Source organism: Prionailurus viverrinus, chromosome E3 (assembly GCF_022837055.1).
Source record: "Prionailurus viverrinus isolate Anna chromosome E3, UM_Priviv_1.0, whole genome shotgun sequence".
In the NCBI taxonomy this organism is placed as follows: domain Eukaryota; kingdom Metazoa; phylum Chordata; class Mammalia; order Carnivora; family Felidae; genus Prionailurus; species Prionailurus viverrinus.
The window spans coordinates 15,701,907-15,718,386 of record NC_062576.1 but is presented as its reverse complement, the minus strand read 5'-3'; the positions used below and the strand labels follow the sequence as shown (position 1 = coordinate 15,718,386).

General features: G+C 42.4%; 2 protein-coding genes across 3 annotated transcripts in view; one reads left to right on the top strand and one right to left on the bottom strand.

Moving 5' to 3' along the window:
• Positions 1-1,675: 1,675 nt before the first annotated feature.
• On the bottom strand, positions 1,676-7,676 carry SBDS (SBDS ribosome maturation factor). Its single transcript, XM_047838840.1, has 5 exons — positions 7,351-7,676; positions 6,560-6,689; positions 4,910-5,110; positions 3,359-3,523; positions 1,676-2,432 (listed from the first exon to the last, which is right to left on the bottom strand). Exons 1-5 carry the CDS (start codon positions 7,476-7,478, stop codon positions 2,304-2,306), a joined length of 753 nt encoding a protein of 250 aa, XP_047694796.1. The 5' UTR covers positions 7,479-7,676; the 3' UTR covers positions 1,676-2,303.
• A 692-nt stretch (positions 7,677-8,368) lies between these two features.
• LOC125154480 (S-adenosyl-L-methionine-dependent tRNA 4-demethylwyosine synthase TYW1) overlaps positions 8,369-16,480 on the top strand; it is a 212,922-nt gene continuing 204,810 nt past the window's right edge. Inside the window, exons 1-4 of one of the 2 annotated variants that reach the window (XM_047838838.1) lie at positions 8,369-8,559; positions 9,679-9,809; positions 10,421-10,573; positions 15,987-16,088. In XM_047838838.1, the coding sequence (XP_047694794.1) occupies positions 8,556-8,559; positions 9,679-9,809; positions 10,421-10,573; positions 15,987-16,088 (390 nt within the window). In that variant the 5' untranslated portion in view covers positions 8,369-8,555. The remainder of the gene's footprint in view (positions 8,560-9,678; positions 9,810-10,420; positions 10,574-15,986; positions 16,089-16,480) is intronic. The other variant, XM_047838839.1, reaches the window with a different exon arrangement.

The window sequence follows — 16,480 nt, the reverse complement described above, 5'->3', positions numbered from 1 at the left end:
GCTTATGAGCGTTACCCAATTTCCCCCCATCACAGCCTCACGGATATTAGGTGTGTATGACCACCCGGGACAAGTAAATGCAAGAGGCTGGTTGCAGGCAGAGATGAATGCCCTCAGGCCGAGGGGATCTGTGCAGATCAGAAGCCACCAAGCAGCACAACAGCACGCATCAGTATGAAGGGTGGGAAGCTTTGGCTCAAAGCCTTGACACCTATTCTAGCTTTCAAGATGGATTTGAAAAAGTCATTAGCAGACACATTTGTCATCACCCACCCTCACTGAGATAGCATGTATTACTCTACAGACATCTATTCCACACCTACTGGGTCCAAATGTGCAATGGCTCATCCTGCCCTTGGGGAGCTCACCGTCTAGCATGCCAGATGGGTATTTAAGCAGGTCTCTAGAACACAAAGTAGGGTGAAATCAAGGCCTAGGAGGGGGTTTCAAAGTGGCGTGAGGTCCCACGTGTATGGGGACAGGTGACGCTTCACAGAAAAGGGCCGTGTTAACAGAAGAGAGTTAATTCTGAACCGTCACCCTGACCAACAGCACACAATACAGCTTGCACTGACAAAGCAAAAGAAACAGCTCAATCCTTAGAACAATGCATTATAGCACCGGCACTGAGAGCATGACCGAAAACCACAATTTTTTAACTACTTTTGAGTAATGAGATGCATATAAGGTAAAAATCTTTTATTTTCTATAGGTTCAGAAGCATGGCTCACATGTGATCTGCATTTGACATTTCTAGAGGTTCCAGCTTTTTAGGAGATCAGTAACGAGAATGAGAAAAACTTACGGCAACGTTCTAACTTTCCTGCTCAAGGTTCAGCTAATGAACACTTCCAGTGACCAGGACTTCCAATCTGCAACACCGCTTTAACTGTCTAAGCTGGAGATAAAGTGTAAACCTGACTACTTAAAATCTTCCCTTGGGATTGAGTTTAGATTGTCTTCATGAAACAAACTGCACCAGTAAATGGAACCAGTGAGGGCCATCTTAAGGATTGGTATTAAAACAGTAATTCAATTTCAGCACCACAGAAAGCGTTGTGTTCCCAAGTTATCAAGCAGGAGTACTTCTAACACTGTAAGAAACAATTTCGACTTCATAATTTTGATTGGAATTATTTTAAAATGGTCCATTTCTGTGAACTTCTATTAGCAATGAATTCTGAACGCGTATAAAACCCATCTGGGGTTTTCAAGTCAAAACCTCTTCTAGTTAAAAACTTCTTTCCATAAAATACGTTTGTATGTTAAGTTTGTTTGTTTTTTTTTTTTTAGGTAGGCTTCACACCCAGTGTGGAGCCCAATGCAGGGTTCAAAGTCATGCCCCTGAGGTCAAGAGTCAGAGGCTTAACTGACTGAGCCAGCTAGGTGCCCTTGCATGTTAATTTTGAATGAAACCCTAATTTATGTTCTAGAATATCTTTTTGAAGATAAGCAGATTGAAAACAACTTGCATGTTGTCCATTTAAGTACTAAAATAGTTATATTCAATTATATCCCAAATCACTAAGATTTATCAGGTGTTCAGCAGAACAGGCTCTGTTCTACCCACTCCTCATGGGGCTTATTTAGTCCTGCTGCGAACTCTCCAACCCTACCAGACAACAGGCAGAGAAAAGAAGGGAGCTTGGAAGCTGTCTAGAAACACAAGCCATGGTTTAATAAAAATAAAGAGTGGTTTTATTGATAACATATAATTGCAGCTACATTAATATATATTATAAACTTTAAGGATTAGAAACCAATGACTTTATTCTTTACCGAGAATAATCTAGGGTACGGCCATATGTTCTGCGAATCTTACTTCAGCCCCACACAGTGGTCCTAGATCTATTTTTCACAAAATCAGGAAGTCACCATCCAAGCTTTGTATCAGGCCACACGTTTCATTAAGTAGAAATAAGACATTATGTTTTCTTCAGCAAATACCCCTTTGGTCACATCGTCCTATCCTCTCACATTTATCTTAATATACAAAGCTTAACTTTCCACCCCCAAGATAACGTGCACGTTGGAAAGTGCAAGTCAAGAGACAGCAGCAAAATGCTACTCTGCCCTTTGTATCCTGGATTTTTCATTTTTGCCCCAGACCCCGCTTTATCGTTAAAACTACATGAATCCCACAGTGTGATACTTTATCAGAAAAGTCTTTTTGTGTACACGTTACCACAAAGATGGAAAACGTCAAACAGTCCGAGCAAGTGTTTGGCAGACCACGGAAAGGAAAGAGGACCGTGGGAAAAGAAAACGCTTTAGTGTTTTAGAGCTGAAGAGCTTGACGGGCGTCATTCAAATTTCTCATCCCCTTCTTCCACGTCCTTCAGGTTGAGCACTTCCAGAGAACCTTTGCCTTTTGTCTCCTTTTTTATGAGCTCATCGATTTCTCTGAAGCAGCCTGGGTCAATCAGACACACCTGAAACACGGAACACAGGTGCTCAGCAGGTGCAACGGAATGAACACAGCCCCCGCTTTCTCTGAGACACACAGCACGTTCCAGATGTCTCTACTGCTACCGTCCTACAGTGCAAGGACGAACACAGAGCACAGGGAAGCAGGCAGGGCTCTAGTCTAGCCTCGCTCTTTTAAGTGCACACACAGGCCCTGCGACAGGCGTTAACCTCCCCGTGTGAGGTCGTCTCTGGACTCCACAGCCATCAAGTGAAGTGGCTGGAAGAGGAGAGCGTGGTTCTTTTGATACTACAGTTTAGCACGAGGATTTAGCCTGGCGAGAGCACCTCTATTTATCCACATCAGAAGGAGAAAAAGCAGCTTGAAGGCCTATTTAGAAATCGCATGTGAAGTTCTGAAAAGACCGGAGAACTTCAGAATGTCAGATGTGTCCCTTCGCGTTTAGGGAGGAATGCCCAACAACCCCGGCCAGAGCTTGTTTATACTGGTGCTGGAGCCAAATCTCAGGGCCCGGGTTTGCAGACAACCGAATCTCTGCTGCGTCTGACACTGTGGGGCCAGGACCCAAAGACACCATGCTTTGCTGCGTCTTTAAAATGTTCTATGGGCAATGAGGCCGTCCAACTTTTCGTCTTATTTCCAATTTCCTCATAATAGAAGACTCACCGTAAAATATATTCTCTCGTCTAAACTGAGCATGGATTTAACCAGAAAAAACAAACCATCCCCCCACCCCCAAATCCCAAGTTGTGCTTAATTTAACTATAATTTCGTTTTAGTCTGACCTTGAGATTTTTACTTAACTCCAGGTAAGATGTTTCTGGAAATGTCTATTGTTCACACCTTTAAATGTCTGTGACACATTTATGACTAGAAAACAGATGATTCTGGTAACATGGACGCAAAAGAATAAGAATATTTTTATCTTACAATTTCTAACTGCTGACTGTAGTCTTCGCTTTCTATAACCTTGATTAGGGGCTTCAGCTTTTCTTTCAGCTTCTTCCCTTCATTCACTGGAAGAAGGAACCGAAGTCTCATGTGAGCACGTTCGATCTTCATCTTCTCCTTTAACTGCTTTATCACTTCCAAAGCCTGGCGAGACCAAATTGAAAATGTTGGCAATTTCTTTAATACCTTTGCTGCATTACTTTGTAAGGTATTCAAGACAAAGCAGTTCCCATCCAGCCAAATTAGACGGTGGTTTTTAGATAGGACACAAAGAACATAAACACCCATAGAAAAGAGAAGATAAATTGGACTTGAAGATTACACACTTTTGGGTTTCAAAACACTATTGAGGAAGTGAAGACAGCCCATTAAATAGGTGAAAATATTAGTCAATGACACATTTGATGAGGTGCTAGTATCCAGAATATATACAGAACTCTTACAACTCGATAATGAAGAAACAAATAAAGAATGGCCAAAGAATCTAAAAACTGATTTCTCCAAAGATGACCAAAGGTCAACGGGCACAAGAAAATATGCTGAAATCACTTGTTATTAGGGAAATGCAAGTCAAAACCAGAATAGTACACCCAGGATGGCTGTAATAAGAAAGGTGGATTAACAACAAATATCAAAGATGTGGAGAAATCGGAACCCTTGCACACTGACTGTGGAAATGTAAAATGCCTCAGCTATTTTGGAAAATGGTTTGGCAGTTCCTCAAAAGGTTAAATATAGTTACCATATGACCTAGTAATTCCATTCCTGAGTCCAGAGAAATGAAACACGTCCACACAAAAATTTGCAATGAATTTCAGAGCAGCATTATTCATGATAGCTAAAAAGTAGAAACAACACAAATACCCATCAACAGATGGATGAATCAACAGAATATGGTATTTCCATACAATGGGTTATTGTTGAGTCCCAAAAAGGAATAAAGCACTGATATGTACTACAACAGGTATGAACCTTCAAAAGGCCACACATTGTCTGATTCCATTTATATGAGATGTCCAGAAGAGAAAAGTCCATAAAAACAGAAAACAAATTTGCTGAACAGCTGTGAGAAGGGTATATGAGGAGTGAGTGCTAATGGCCACAAGGTTGCTTCTGGGGGTGATGGAAACGTTCTCAAGTTAGGTAGTAGGGAAGGCTGCAAAAACTTTGTGAATATGCCACTGAATTGTTCACTGTAAAAAGATGACCTTGTATGTCATGTGAATTAGATAGAAATCAAAAAAATCTAAGATGTGGAGTTGAAAAGGATTCTTTAAAAATTCAAGTTTTATCTTTAAAGGTTTGACTTGGATAGGAAGATGAGAGCTGTAGTACATTTGTGTTTAGTTAAAAAAAATTCCATTACTTTTCCCTAAAACCCCCATCATTTCCTTCCTCCCTCCCCCTAACCTCCTACCTTACTGCTTCCAAGTAGTATCACTTTATTATCACAGACAGATCATTTTCAATGGTTTCTTCAGAGAAAATTGATTTTCATTTGGATACTTTTTGACATTAAAAACCACTCACCTGCTGTTTTGTACTTTTATTGGTTTTGACTGAATAGTGGATGTCCTTCATGGCTCTCTCTATAAGGATAACAGTGTACGGTCTCTTTGTTTCAGGGTTCACACACTTGTCGGCCACAATGGTTGCAATGTCCCTGAACATCTGCTCCAGCTGTGTATGCCGTTCTTTATCTGATACTTGAACCTCTCCTTTAGTCAAAATCTAAAAAAAACCCAGATTTAAATGCCTTTATTGCACATTATTTGTTAACTGACCACAAGAATTAATAACTTGGGAGAGAAAATTAAATTCCATCCTCTTCAGCTACTCACATATAGGTAATAAATTGAACTTTGCCTAAATGATACACTGGATTATCTTGTGCTCTAAGATACTATTTATTTAGGTGGGGGAAGGGGAAAAGTCAATTTAGGCAAAGATTGTAAATGGTGAAACCCTTGAAAAGAAAATTTAATTTTAGGTATATTACACTCAAAATATAAAAATGGACAAAAATAAGGTAATTTAGTAGAAAATTTAAGTTTTGGAGACTTTGACAAAATATATTCATGTCCTGCATTATTAAAAATGATGCCACACAAAAAGACTCCCCAAATAATCTGACTAAAACGAGCAGAGAACTCGAATAGACATTTTCTCAAGACATACAGATGGCCAACAGACACATGAAAAGATGCTGAACATCACTCCAACACCACTCATCATCAAAGGAATGCAAATCAAAGCACAATGAGTTTTCACCTCACCCCTATCAGAATGGCTAGAAATAAAAAAAACAAGAAACCAACAAGTGTTGGAGAGGATGTGGAGAAAAAGGAACTCTCAGTGCCCTGTTGGTGGGAATGCAAACTGGTACAGCCGCTGTGGAAGACAGTATAGAGGTTCCTCAAAAAAATAAAAATAGAACTACCATGTGATCTCGTAATTTCACCACTGGGTACTTACCCAAAGAAAATGGAAACACTGATTTGAAAAGATATTTGCACCCCAGTGTTTATTGCAGTATTCTTTTCAATAGCCATGATGCAACCTAAGTGTCCACTGATAGATGAATGGATAAAGAAATAGTATACATACACAATGGAATATTACTCAGCCATAAAAAAGAATGAGATCTTGCCATTTGCAATGACATGGATGGACCTAAATGGTATAACGCTAAGTGAAATAAGTCAGACAAAGAGTAATACCGTATGATTTCACTCCTATTTGGAATTTAAGAAACAAATAAACAAACAAAAAAAGGGCACAAACAAAAAAAGACTCTTAACCATAGTGGTTGCCAGAGGGGAGGTGGGTAGGGAATGGGTGAAATAGATAAAGGGGATTAAGAGGTACAAACTTCCAGTTATAAAATAAGTCACAGAGATGAAAAAACAGCATATGGAATACAGTCAATAAGACTAATAACATTGCTTGGTGACAGGTGGTGACGACACTTATCATGGTAAGCACTAAATTACAGAATGCATACAAAAGAACGCACAGTGATGTGTATTGTTGAATCACTATGTTGTACACCTGAAACTAATTCTAACACTATTAATTATACAATTAAAAAAGTGATGTTACTCAGGTCACGCCTAAAAAATAACGATTCAAGTTTAACATACGTTCAAGTACTTCTAACACATAGCTCTTAGAACTCACCTGCTTACAGATTTCTGTCTGGTCATCTGTTCCAAATGCACTGATCAGATCTTCCTTCTTTGCAACTTGACCTTTAGAAACATTTACAAACACTGAGTGGGTCTGTAGAACTTCATCAAGGTCTTTTTCCCTTGTGACAGCAGGAGAGAAAAGTCCTAAGTGAACACACTTGAAACTTGGAAATTCATTCACATTTAAATACAAGACGGTAGTGACATAATAGTAAGAAACAACAAATACTCAGCGAGAGGGAACATTTTCAAAACTCAGAACCGTATCTGTATTCCCACTTACTCACTGGAGAAAAACGTCACGGGATCATGTATGAAACACTGAGCTGTGGGGGCAGAGGGCGGGCTGCTGCCAGGGAATTCCGATCCCTAGATGGCAGCAGCGAAGACACTACGCACTTCGGTGAAAACTACAGGGCAAAGATCTGTGACATCAGGATGTGCTGCTATAGCCACGGAAGTATTTGGAAGACTAGGTCTCCACCCTTTAACATTATTTTGGCAAAAGGGCCATATTTTGGGGATTTCTTGGCTGTGGCTTTCAGGACACCAACCAATTAAAACAAAACTCCGAACCAACAACCCAAACCACACCAATTCAACAAAAAGGGAATCCTGGATTTAGGCGCTAAGCTCGGGAAAGACAGTGACTTTTCACGCTCACTGCAGGAATAAATTGTCCATTTCCTTCCCTGTCAAGACACCAGCTCGAACACTAGGGGCAGGCCGCCTCGGAGGCTACAAGCTCCGGCCAGAGCTCGGACGGAAAGGGTCACTCACACGCCGCTCCGCCAGCCGACGACTTTGTTCTTGTAGCAGGCGATTTCGAAGCGCTTCCCGGCGCGCTTCATCCGTACCACGGCCACATTGGTTAGGCGGATCTGGTTGGTGGGGGTGAAGATCGACATGGTGGCTGCTCACAGCCCTTCCCGGGTCTGGTGAACCAAGGCACACCCGTGCGGCCGGCCGGAGGGACCACCTGCGCCTCGCTGTAACGACCCGGTGGCGCGCGGCACGACCACTACCTACCCGGACGGCCGCCACAATACACCCAGTTGACCTATTGCGCAGGCGTCAGGTGTTGCGGAAACCGGGCGAGGAAAAGTGAGCAACGACGCCTGCGCATTGTGGCTTTTACGACATCGTTCGGCTCGCGACAAGAGAAGCGCTCTTCCTTGATGTAATTTACTTCCGCCAAGGAGCTCTGATTGGCTGGTGATGCTGATGTTTTAGCTACCGGCTGGAAACGTAGAGTCGGTCCCTCAGAGTTCCGCAGGTTTCGGGGTCGCGCCCTCAAACTTCTCTTACGGAAAAATTGTAAAATAAAAAACTTGAGAAAACAGTGTGATGAACCGCCATGAACCCATCGCCCTGTTTCAACGATTATCAACATTTTGCCATTCATGTTCCATTCTCCCTCTTCTTTTTGGTCAGAGTAGTTTAAAGCAAATTATAAGGTTTTAGCTTTACAGTCTGTACTCCTCACAGATGAACGCAACAAGATTAACCATTATTCCTTAATATCATCTACTAGCCAGCCCATAACCCAATTTCTCGAAATAATGCTTTTTCACAATCGGTGTGTTTGAAGTGAGGTCCAAAGGAGACACAGATTACGTCTGGTTGATGATACGCTTTTAATGTGCCCATCTTTCCCAGGTTTCTTTCCTATACCACCACGCCTGTTTTGACCCTGCTTCCCTCTAGACCCGCCCCTTGCACCTCTGAGCCAATCCGAGAGGAGCCGGGAGCGCTCGGGCTACCTAGCTTGGATCTCTAAGCGGGGCTTCTCTCTGGGCCCGCCCCTTCCCCCTCTGAACCAATCCGGACGGGCTGGCGAGTGGCATGGCTGCCCCCAGCTCTCCGGGCTCCGGGTATACTGGTAATGCTTCAAAATAGTTCTGGTCGTCTCCCGGTGTCCGAGCCAGGTTCTTCAGGTCTGCAGTCCTAGTCTATCGGGCCGCAGAGCCTGGGCTCTGAGGAGAATGGGTAAGCCGTCACCCCCCCCCCCCCCCCCAGCCCCCCGCCAGGCAAAATCGTGGAGGGGAAGGAGAGAGGGAACCGTTTTTCTCACTCTCTCCTGGCGGAGTGGCGTCCTCGAGGACAGTCCTTCAGAGGTTGTTGCACTTGTCAGCCCGGGACAGGAGCCATTGACAGCAAGGGAGGATTGATCCTTGCTTTTGACCTGGCTTTTGCCTCATGAGGTTAGGGGATGAGTTCAGAAGGAACTGTGCTTCTGACCTCAAGTAAAACGCATAGAGAACTGCCCACTTTCTTTACCCACGTGTTTGGTGGCTTTTGGTCTTTTCCAGGGTGGAGCAGCAACGGCAAAGCCCATGTTTGTTTTTTCCACGGTGGACCAGCACCTGTAAACCCCAGAATTTAGGCTTCGCCTTTTGAAATTGCCTCCAGTTCAACATTTGAGGCCAGGTCCATTCATACGTCTTTCCAAAAAACGGGGTGTGAGATCCATTGCAAGTAACAGTGGGTCTTTAAAGTAAAACTAGAGCAAAGAGAATAGTATTTTTTAAAGCTTTTCTTATGGAGTACTCAAAACACAGCAGAGTTAATTCCACGTAAAGTGTTTTGACTTTGTTCACTTCTCTTGCTTCCAAGTGCTATACCCAAATGAGGTACAATTTTGTGTTTTTCTGAGTTAGCATCGTTACGGTAATTTTATCACATGACCACATGCAGTTGTATATTATTTTTATTAGAGTTGATTTTTTTAGAATTCTTAGCCGGGTTGTTGAATATGAAGGTTGGTTTTATTTTATTTTTTAATGTTTATTTTTGAGAGAGAGACAGAGACAGAGAGAGACAGCATGAGCAGGGGAGGAGCAGAGAGAGAGGGAGACACAAAATCCAAAGCAGGCTCTCCAGGTTCTTAGCTATTCAGCACAGAGCCCATTGCTGGGCTTGTGACAGCTTAGAGCCAGATGTGGGGCTCGAACTCATGGAGTATGAGGTCATGACCTGAGCTGAAGTCAGATGCTTAACTGAGCTACCCAGGCGCCCCTATTTTATTTTTTATTCTTAAAGTAAGGATGGGCAGCTTTGTATATGTAACTTTATGTAAAATTACATGTATGTATTTTTTAAATTTAGATCCTTCTTTGGATACATGGGACTTCTCTTCACCTTTAATATCATTATGGATAAACAGGCTTTACATATATTTGGGCTTTGCCTTTGGCATTAGCCTTTGGATTTGTTTCCAGATTGTCATCAGGAAGCAGGTAAGTGGAGTTGGTTTTTATAGGAGAGAATTAAGGCATTAGATTTATAGAGAATTTAGAGTGCAGATTTTCTAAGGTTTTCAGAAAAGCTAAAAGGAACTTTTCAGTCACTTTTATGTTTGGTCTTTACACAGGTTTTTTTTTTTTTATGCCTAAAAATTTTATTCTCAGTTTTTAGAGACACATTTATTATGAAATAAGTTATTTATGTTTTCTTTGATGGGCTGTGGATGTTTTACTCTTGAGATACAGGAAGAGTTCATAATGAAAAATTAAGCCTTCATAAGAAAAATCTATTTAGCACTTTTAAAGAGTAGTAGTCTTCTGTTTTCTTACCACTAATTAAGGATTGGAAAGTAAGTTCCTAGTCTTATTTCGATAAAGCACATTATGGATGAATGTACGTATAGTTAGTTCTGTCCTGGAGGAATTGGGAATCTTTATAGCCTTAAGGATCGTAGGTCCAGCCTTTAAAGGACCTAATTATATCAAGGGGTTAATATTTGAGGAGTACACCAGAAAGATTAAGAGAATAGTAAAATCGGTTATTGTCTGTGCTGTCATCACTACTGAAGTTAGGAAAAGACTCAAACTTGATGGATTTTGTGTAGTTGTTTATCTTCAAGGGCAAGAACTCAAAGGATAAATCTGTTCCAAAAGCAACTCGGGATTTGATGACAAATGGTTATATCTCTCTTCAAAAGAAGGACATCTTAGTGTCTGGAGTGAAGATTTTCTATGGTTCCCAGACTGGAACAGCGAAGGTGAGAACTTCATATGATATTTTTCTCTGGGTTTCTTGATCTTTTAGAAGATCGCTTAAAGGTATCCATTCACAGTGAACTGAATCGGTCTTCTAATTTTTTTTTTTTTTTCTTTTAAATCTTCTTTTTTCCCTTCCCCAGCATACCTTTTTCCTTCCCGGGGCATTGTGTGAGTTTTTAACCCTTGTGCCCAATTCCAGCCTTGTGCCCAATTCCAGCCCAATTCCAGTCTGATGGTCACTGTCCTGAGGGGTTTTGTGCTGAAGCTTGCTTCTGCCTCAGCAGAATGGAGAGTTCTAAGCCTATTACGGATGGCGGGTGCAGAAGTAGGGGATAGTGAAAAGAGCATGTCAGCAGTAGCGTCCAGTATGGGATGGGGCCCTGACTTTCACGACGTCACACATCTACTTAATAAAATGTGTTTTGATTTAATAGTGTTAAAAGTGTTAACAGTAGACATCGAATACTGCTTAAAGTAGATATGTGCTGCGCATGTATTTGCTGTCGGCTTCTTTGTTGTGAAGGTCACAGCTCTTTAGTGCTTTTTAGGAAAAGATTCTAAGGCGAAGGTGAAAATGAAGTTAAAAAGTCAGTGTCAACTGATTTTTGTGGGGTACTAAAGAGGGTCGTACTGCCCTCTTGTGGATGTTTTGTAGAATAATATTTCTTCGCTTTTCAGAACTCCAGTGCCGGCTTTGTGCCACATCATAGTTGAAGGTCACTTAACATTAAGGGTTCAGCCTTAAGCAACAGAGGTGGGGAACCAGAAGAAATGTAAAAAAGGCATCTGAGCAGCCAAAACAAAGGCCTTTTCTGTTACTCATAAAAGATCTCAAAGCCTCTTTTTATGTGTGTTTTTAATTTTTTTAAAAGATCAAATTGACACTTGAAGACTGTAACAAATCCAGGTGTGTGGAGGGTTCATACTGAAAAGTACTTTCTAGTGAATCTCTTTTTAACTATTTCTTCTTTTTGATTCCTCTGATGGCTGTTTCTTTATGCTGTGTTTCTAGATTGATCAATGTTGGATAAAAGTTATTGACTTCTTGTATTAGTTAACACAGACTTTCCTCAAATATCAGTTGTTGGCCTCTTGGCTTAATGTCGTTGGCCATCTCATTGTTGATACGGGTTAGAGGACCCTCCTAAAAGCTATGCCATCTGAATTTATTCTGCTTTCACATTTAATGGCTTCATATTTGCTGGGTGTAGATTAGTTTTTCCTTACAGCTTTGAAGGCATCACTTCATTGTCTTACCCCGGTCAGTGTTGTGGATGAAAAAGCTAGTCTCCTCATTCCTTTGTAGATGGCTTGATTTTTATGTTTCCGGAAGCTTTTAGAGTCATGTCTTTGTCCTTGAGGTTTGGAACTTTTTTGAGATGGTGTCTAGGTTGGATCTTTTTTCAGCTGTTGTGCTGGACACTTGGGCTCTTTTGAAGATTTGTGAGCATTTCTGCTAATGTTTTTGGGCATATTTTTTCCCTTCCATTTTCTGTTTTTTTTTCTTTTTTTTTTTAGTAAAAAAAATTTTTTTTAATGTTCATTTTTGAGAGAGAGAGTGAGAGAGACGGAGATAGAGTGTGAACAGCAGAGGGGCAGAGAGAGAGGGAGACACAGGATCTGAAGCAGGCTCCAGGCTCTGAGCTGTCAGCATAGAGCCAGATGCGAGGCTCGAACTCACAAACCATGAAATCATGACCTGAGCCGAAGTTGGTCGCTTAACTGACTGAGCCACCTAGGCTTCCCATTTTTATTTTATTAAAAAAAATTTTTTTTAAACTGTTTTTTTTCTTTCTGTCATTTGTGTTGGCTGGATGTTAGAGCTTTTGGATGGCTTCTTTGTCTTAAATCTTTTCTCTTTTGTAACTCTTTTTCTTTCCACTTGGGGTTGTGGGATTTCAATTCCAAACCTTTTTGAATGTTTTATTTTGGTTCTTACGTTTTTAGTTGCAAAAACACCATTTTGTTCGTTTTTTTTTTCTACCCCTCTCCCCAATTTTGTTCGTTTTTAAAACGTGTTTATTTATTTTTGAGAGAGAGCTCGTGCACATGAGTGAGTGGGGAAGGGGCAGAGAGAGGGGGACAGAGGAGCCCAAGAAAGCTCCATGCTGACAGCAGAGAGTGTGATGTGGGGCACAAACTCAAGAACTGTGAGATTAGGACCTGAGCCAAGGTCGGACACTTTCTGACCTTGCCATTTTTCTTTCCTTCTGCTTGTTCTCATCAAATTCCTGGTGAACCATGGTTTTCTGTTCATTTTTAGACAGAATGATGGGCTAGCTGGTGTGGGTTTTCTCTGTTCTTGTGTGAACAGATGTGTGTTCTTTAATTATAAATTTTTCACCGGACGCTCTGTGCAGGGTGGGTCAGAACATACCATGTGACCTATTGGCCCCATATCTCCCTCTAACTGCCATCTCAGATTTTTTTTTTTAAGAGTAAAGCGCCTTGAAAATATCTGCCACTATCTCTAAATCTCCAATTTCCCTACTCCTGTTTTTCTTGGACCACTCTTGTCAGGCTTCTATGCCCTGACGTGTTCCCGGTGCTTTCCATATTGCTAATTAGTTCTCACCTTTCATCTTACTTGGCATTCTTCTCTAGGTCATCCTCCTGCTTGGCCAGGGCTAGTCTTCCTTACTTATCATCTGCTAATTTCTCCTCTGCTTGACCTCTAAAGGTAGGAGTGTCCTAAGGCTCTGTCCTTGAGACCCTGTCTCTATTTGCACTCACTGTGCTCTCTAAGGGATCTTATTATCTAGACTATGTTCTTGCCTCTAGATACAATTTGGCAGACTTTTTCTGTAAAGGGCAAGCCATTTTATTTTTTACACTATGTATGTGTAGGTTTTTAGGCTTTTAGTTTTTGTGGGCCAAACAGTTTTTGTTGCAGCTGCTCAGCTCTGCTGCCTTGGCGTGGATGCAGCCACAGACAATACGTAAATTAAGTGACATGACTGTATCCCTGTAACTTGCACCTGTAGAACCAAACGGAGGGCTGGATTTGACCTGCCGGCCTTCGTTTGTATGCGCTGAGGGCCTCTGAATTTATGGTTTTCATGTGAACTGTTCTCCTCAACTCCAGACTCCCATGTCCAGTTACCTATCTTAGATCTTTATGTGATGTCTAGTAGGCATCTCAGAATTCAGGTGCTCAAACTGAACTCCCGAGTTTTTTGTCCAGACCTTTTTCACTTACACTCTTTACCAACTTCATCTTTCCAGTTGCCTAGCTCAAAGAAAACCTTTGGCTTCTCTCTTTTTCCTACTCCCCTCCCCCCGTGCAATTTGTCAGCAAATGCTGTTTGTTCTACTTCCACAATGGATCCAGGTGCCAGTCACTTCTCAGCACTGTGGTTCGGGGCACCCTCAGATTTTGTCTGGATCACTGCAGTCACGTCCCCTTCATTCAGTGCCGCTCGGCCCCTCCCTCGGCTTCAGGGCCCTCTCAGCTCCGCAGCCAGAGGGACTCTGAAAACTTAAGTGGAACTGCATTCCCAGCAGTGACCTCCTCATTCACTTAGAGTAAATGCCAAAGCCCTCACAGTGACCAGGAAGCCCTCATGTCTGGTTTTCCATTATCTCCTTTACCTCATTTGCTTGGTCCCCCCCAATCCCCCCCAGTGTTGTCAACCTCTTTGCCAAGCCTGCCCCCTCCTTTGGGCCTTTTCACTTCCACGTTACCTCTGTTTGGGGTAGCCGTATGGCTTGCCCTCTCATTTCCTTCAGGTTTGGCTCAAATCTTTGTCTTTGAGACCACTTCTCCAGTTCTGATACCAGCTACCCAGAGTTTTTGTCAGATTCCACAGGTATAAGGGCCCAGTCTACAAGACTTGTCTCCACTTCAGATGCCAGGGGCCACTAGTCCCAGGAGCCACCTGTGCTTGTGACTGGAACAGCTGTAAGTTCGATCCCACGGTCCTCCTTAGGTTCGATAATTTCCTGGAACGATTCACAGAACTCAGGAATTGCCTGACTGGCTACATTTACTGGTTTCTTGTAAAGGACACAAGACAGACACAGACAAATGGCAGACATGCCTAGGGCAAGGTATGGTGGAGAGGAATGGCTCAGAGCTTCTGGACCTTCTCTGTGCACCACCTTCTCAGGGTAACAATGTGTCCACCAACCCAGAAACTCCCTGAAACCTGTCCGTTAGAGGTATTAATGGACATTTCAAATCATTGGCCATTGATGATTGAACTCACTGGGAACGATGGTACTGAAAGTTCTAAATCTCTAATCATGTTGTTGGTTTTGTGACGACCAGCCTCCCTCCTGTAGCTACTTGGGGCCTGCCTCCCCATAAGTTACTTCATTAGGATACCGAAGTCAGTAAGTTCCAAGGGTTTTAGGACCTTTGTGCCTGGAACTAGGGGCAAAGACTGAATATGTGTATGCATATTTTTATCTTATGTACCTGTTCTGACACTCCCTGTATAATGACAACTATCGTCATACCTGTAATACTGTATTCTTACCCTTTACCCCGATTTATTTACTTCCATAGCACTGGTCATCCTCTGATTAACTATGTGTTTTCTCATTTCTTTGCTGTGTATCTGTCCATTAGAAAGCAAGCTCCCTGAAGGCAGGGACCACGTGTGTCTTGTTCACTGTTGTGTAATATTTCCCAGAACTGAGACTGGCATAGTAGATGCCCAGTAAATTAATAGATGCTTGGTAGGCTTGGCTTTAATCCTGGGAGCTTAGACTACTTAGCAAAAAATAGGAAGGCATTTTCCAGAGTGCCGACACCTGGCTAGAGGTTTGAGCTTTCCCCAAACGTTGGGTTCATTTTGTTTGGAGAAGAGCTAGCACGTGTTTTGTCTGGGGGGTAAAGGGTGGATGTTGCCCAGGCTCTGTGTGCACTTGTTCCATATACAGATTGTCTACTGATGGGCTCTTCTCTGCCCAGGGTCACCCCCAGCTTTGGTGTAGTGGCTGACTCTGAGCCCAGAACCCCTCTGGGGTTCTGTCAGGAACATGGACTGTCCCCTAGGGCTTTCTCCTCCGTGTCAACCTGCTTCTGTTTGCTTTTTATCTTCCAGAAACATGTCAGATTTCTTACATCCCACATTCTCTTCCCTCTTCAGGATTTCTTACCTCCTCTATGTTTATTCTAGTGGGGCAAAGCAGCTGGAATGTCAAAAGCCAATTTAGATTTAGTCCCGTATATGTACTTACAGAGTGAGAACAGCACAGTTGAATGATTGATCTCCATAAAGATGCTTGGGAAAATGGTAGAAGTGAGAATAGCGTTTGGGTTTATGATGATAAATGTCAGTGACTGCAACAAGTTTTTCATGATAAACGCCTATTCCCTTGCTGGCAGAGGTAAATTAAGACTGTACTTTGCTTATTTAGCTCATCGAAGAGTTTTTGTGATTTTTTTTTTTTTTTCCCCATTAGGGATTTGCAGCAAGTCTTGCTGAAGCAGTTACCTCCCTAGGTCTGCCTGTGGCAGTTATTAATCTCCAAGAATACGATCCAGATGATCATCTAGTAGAAGAGGTTGGTAATTGTGTTAAGTTTTTATTCAGTCCAAACTCTCAAATGTAACTGACCTCCTGTGTTGTGGGATAAACAGAATCTTCAGAACAAATTTCGTTTTCATGCTAAGGCATTTCAGTTGGCTGAGTTTGCAGGGTCAGTTAGAGGTGTTGAATATATGGTGTGGGACCCGTCCCTCTGGCATGTGGTCTCTCCTGGGGTGGGGGTAAGGGTGGGGAAGCTTGGTGGCTTGAAGTTCCCTCCTCCCTCCTGAACCAACCTCATAATCCAGGGGAGATTGTGATTGATGGCAGTGTGCAGAGCACGTGAACCACACGTGAGATTGCTGAGAGGTCAGGAGCCACTTGGGTAGCAGAAAGGATGGGTTTGGGACTTACAGAAGTCTCTCACTA

Bases quoted from the DNA above. Each gene is read 5' to 3' on its own strand.
- SBDS (XM_047838840.1), bottom strand. From the start codon at position 7,478: ATGTCGATCTTCACCCCCACCAACCAGATCCGCCTAACCAATGTGGCC. The intron at 5,111-6,559 runs GTGAGTTCTAAG...GGTTTTTTTTAG, and splicing joins AGACAGAAATCTGTAAGCAG to ATTTTGACTAAAGGAGAGGT. The intron at 2,433-3,358 runs GTAAGATAAAAA...TCCGTGTTTCAG, and splicing joins ACAGTCAGCAGTTAGAAATT to GTGTGTCTGATTGACCCAGG.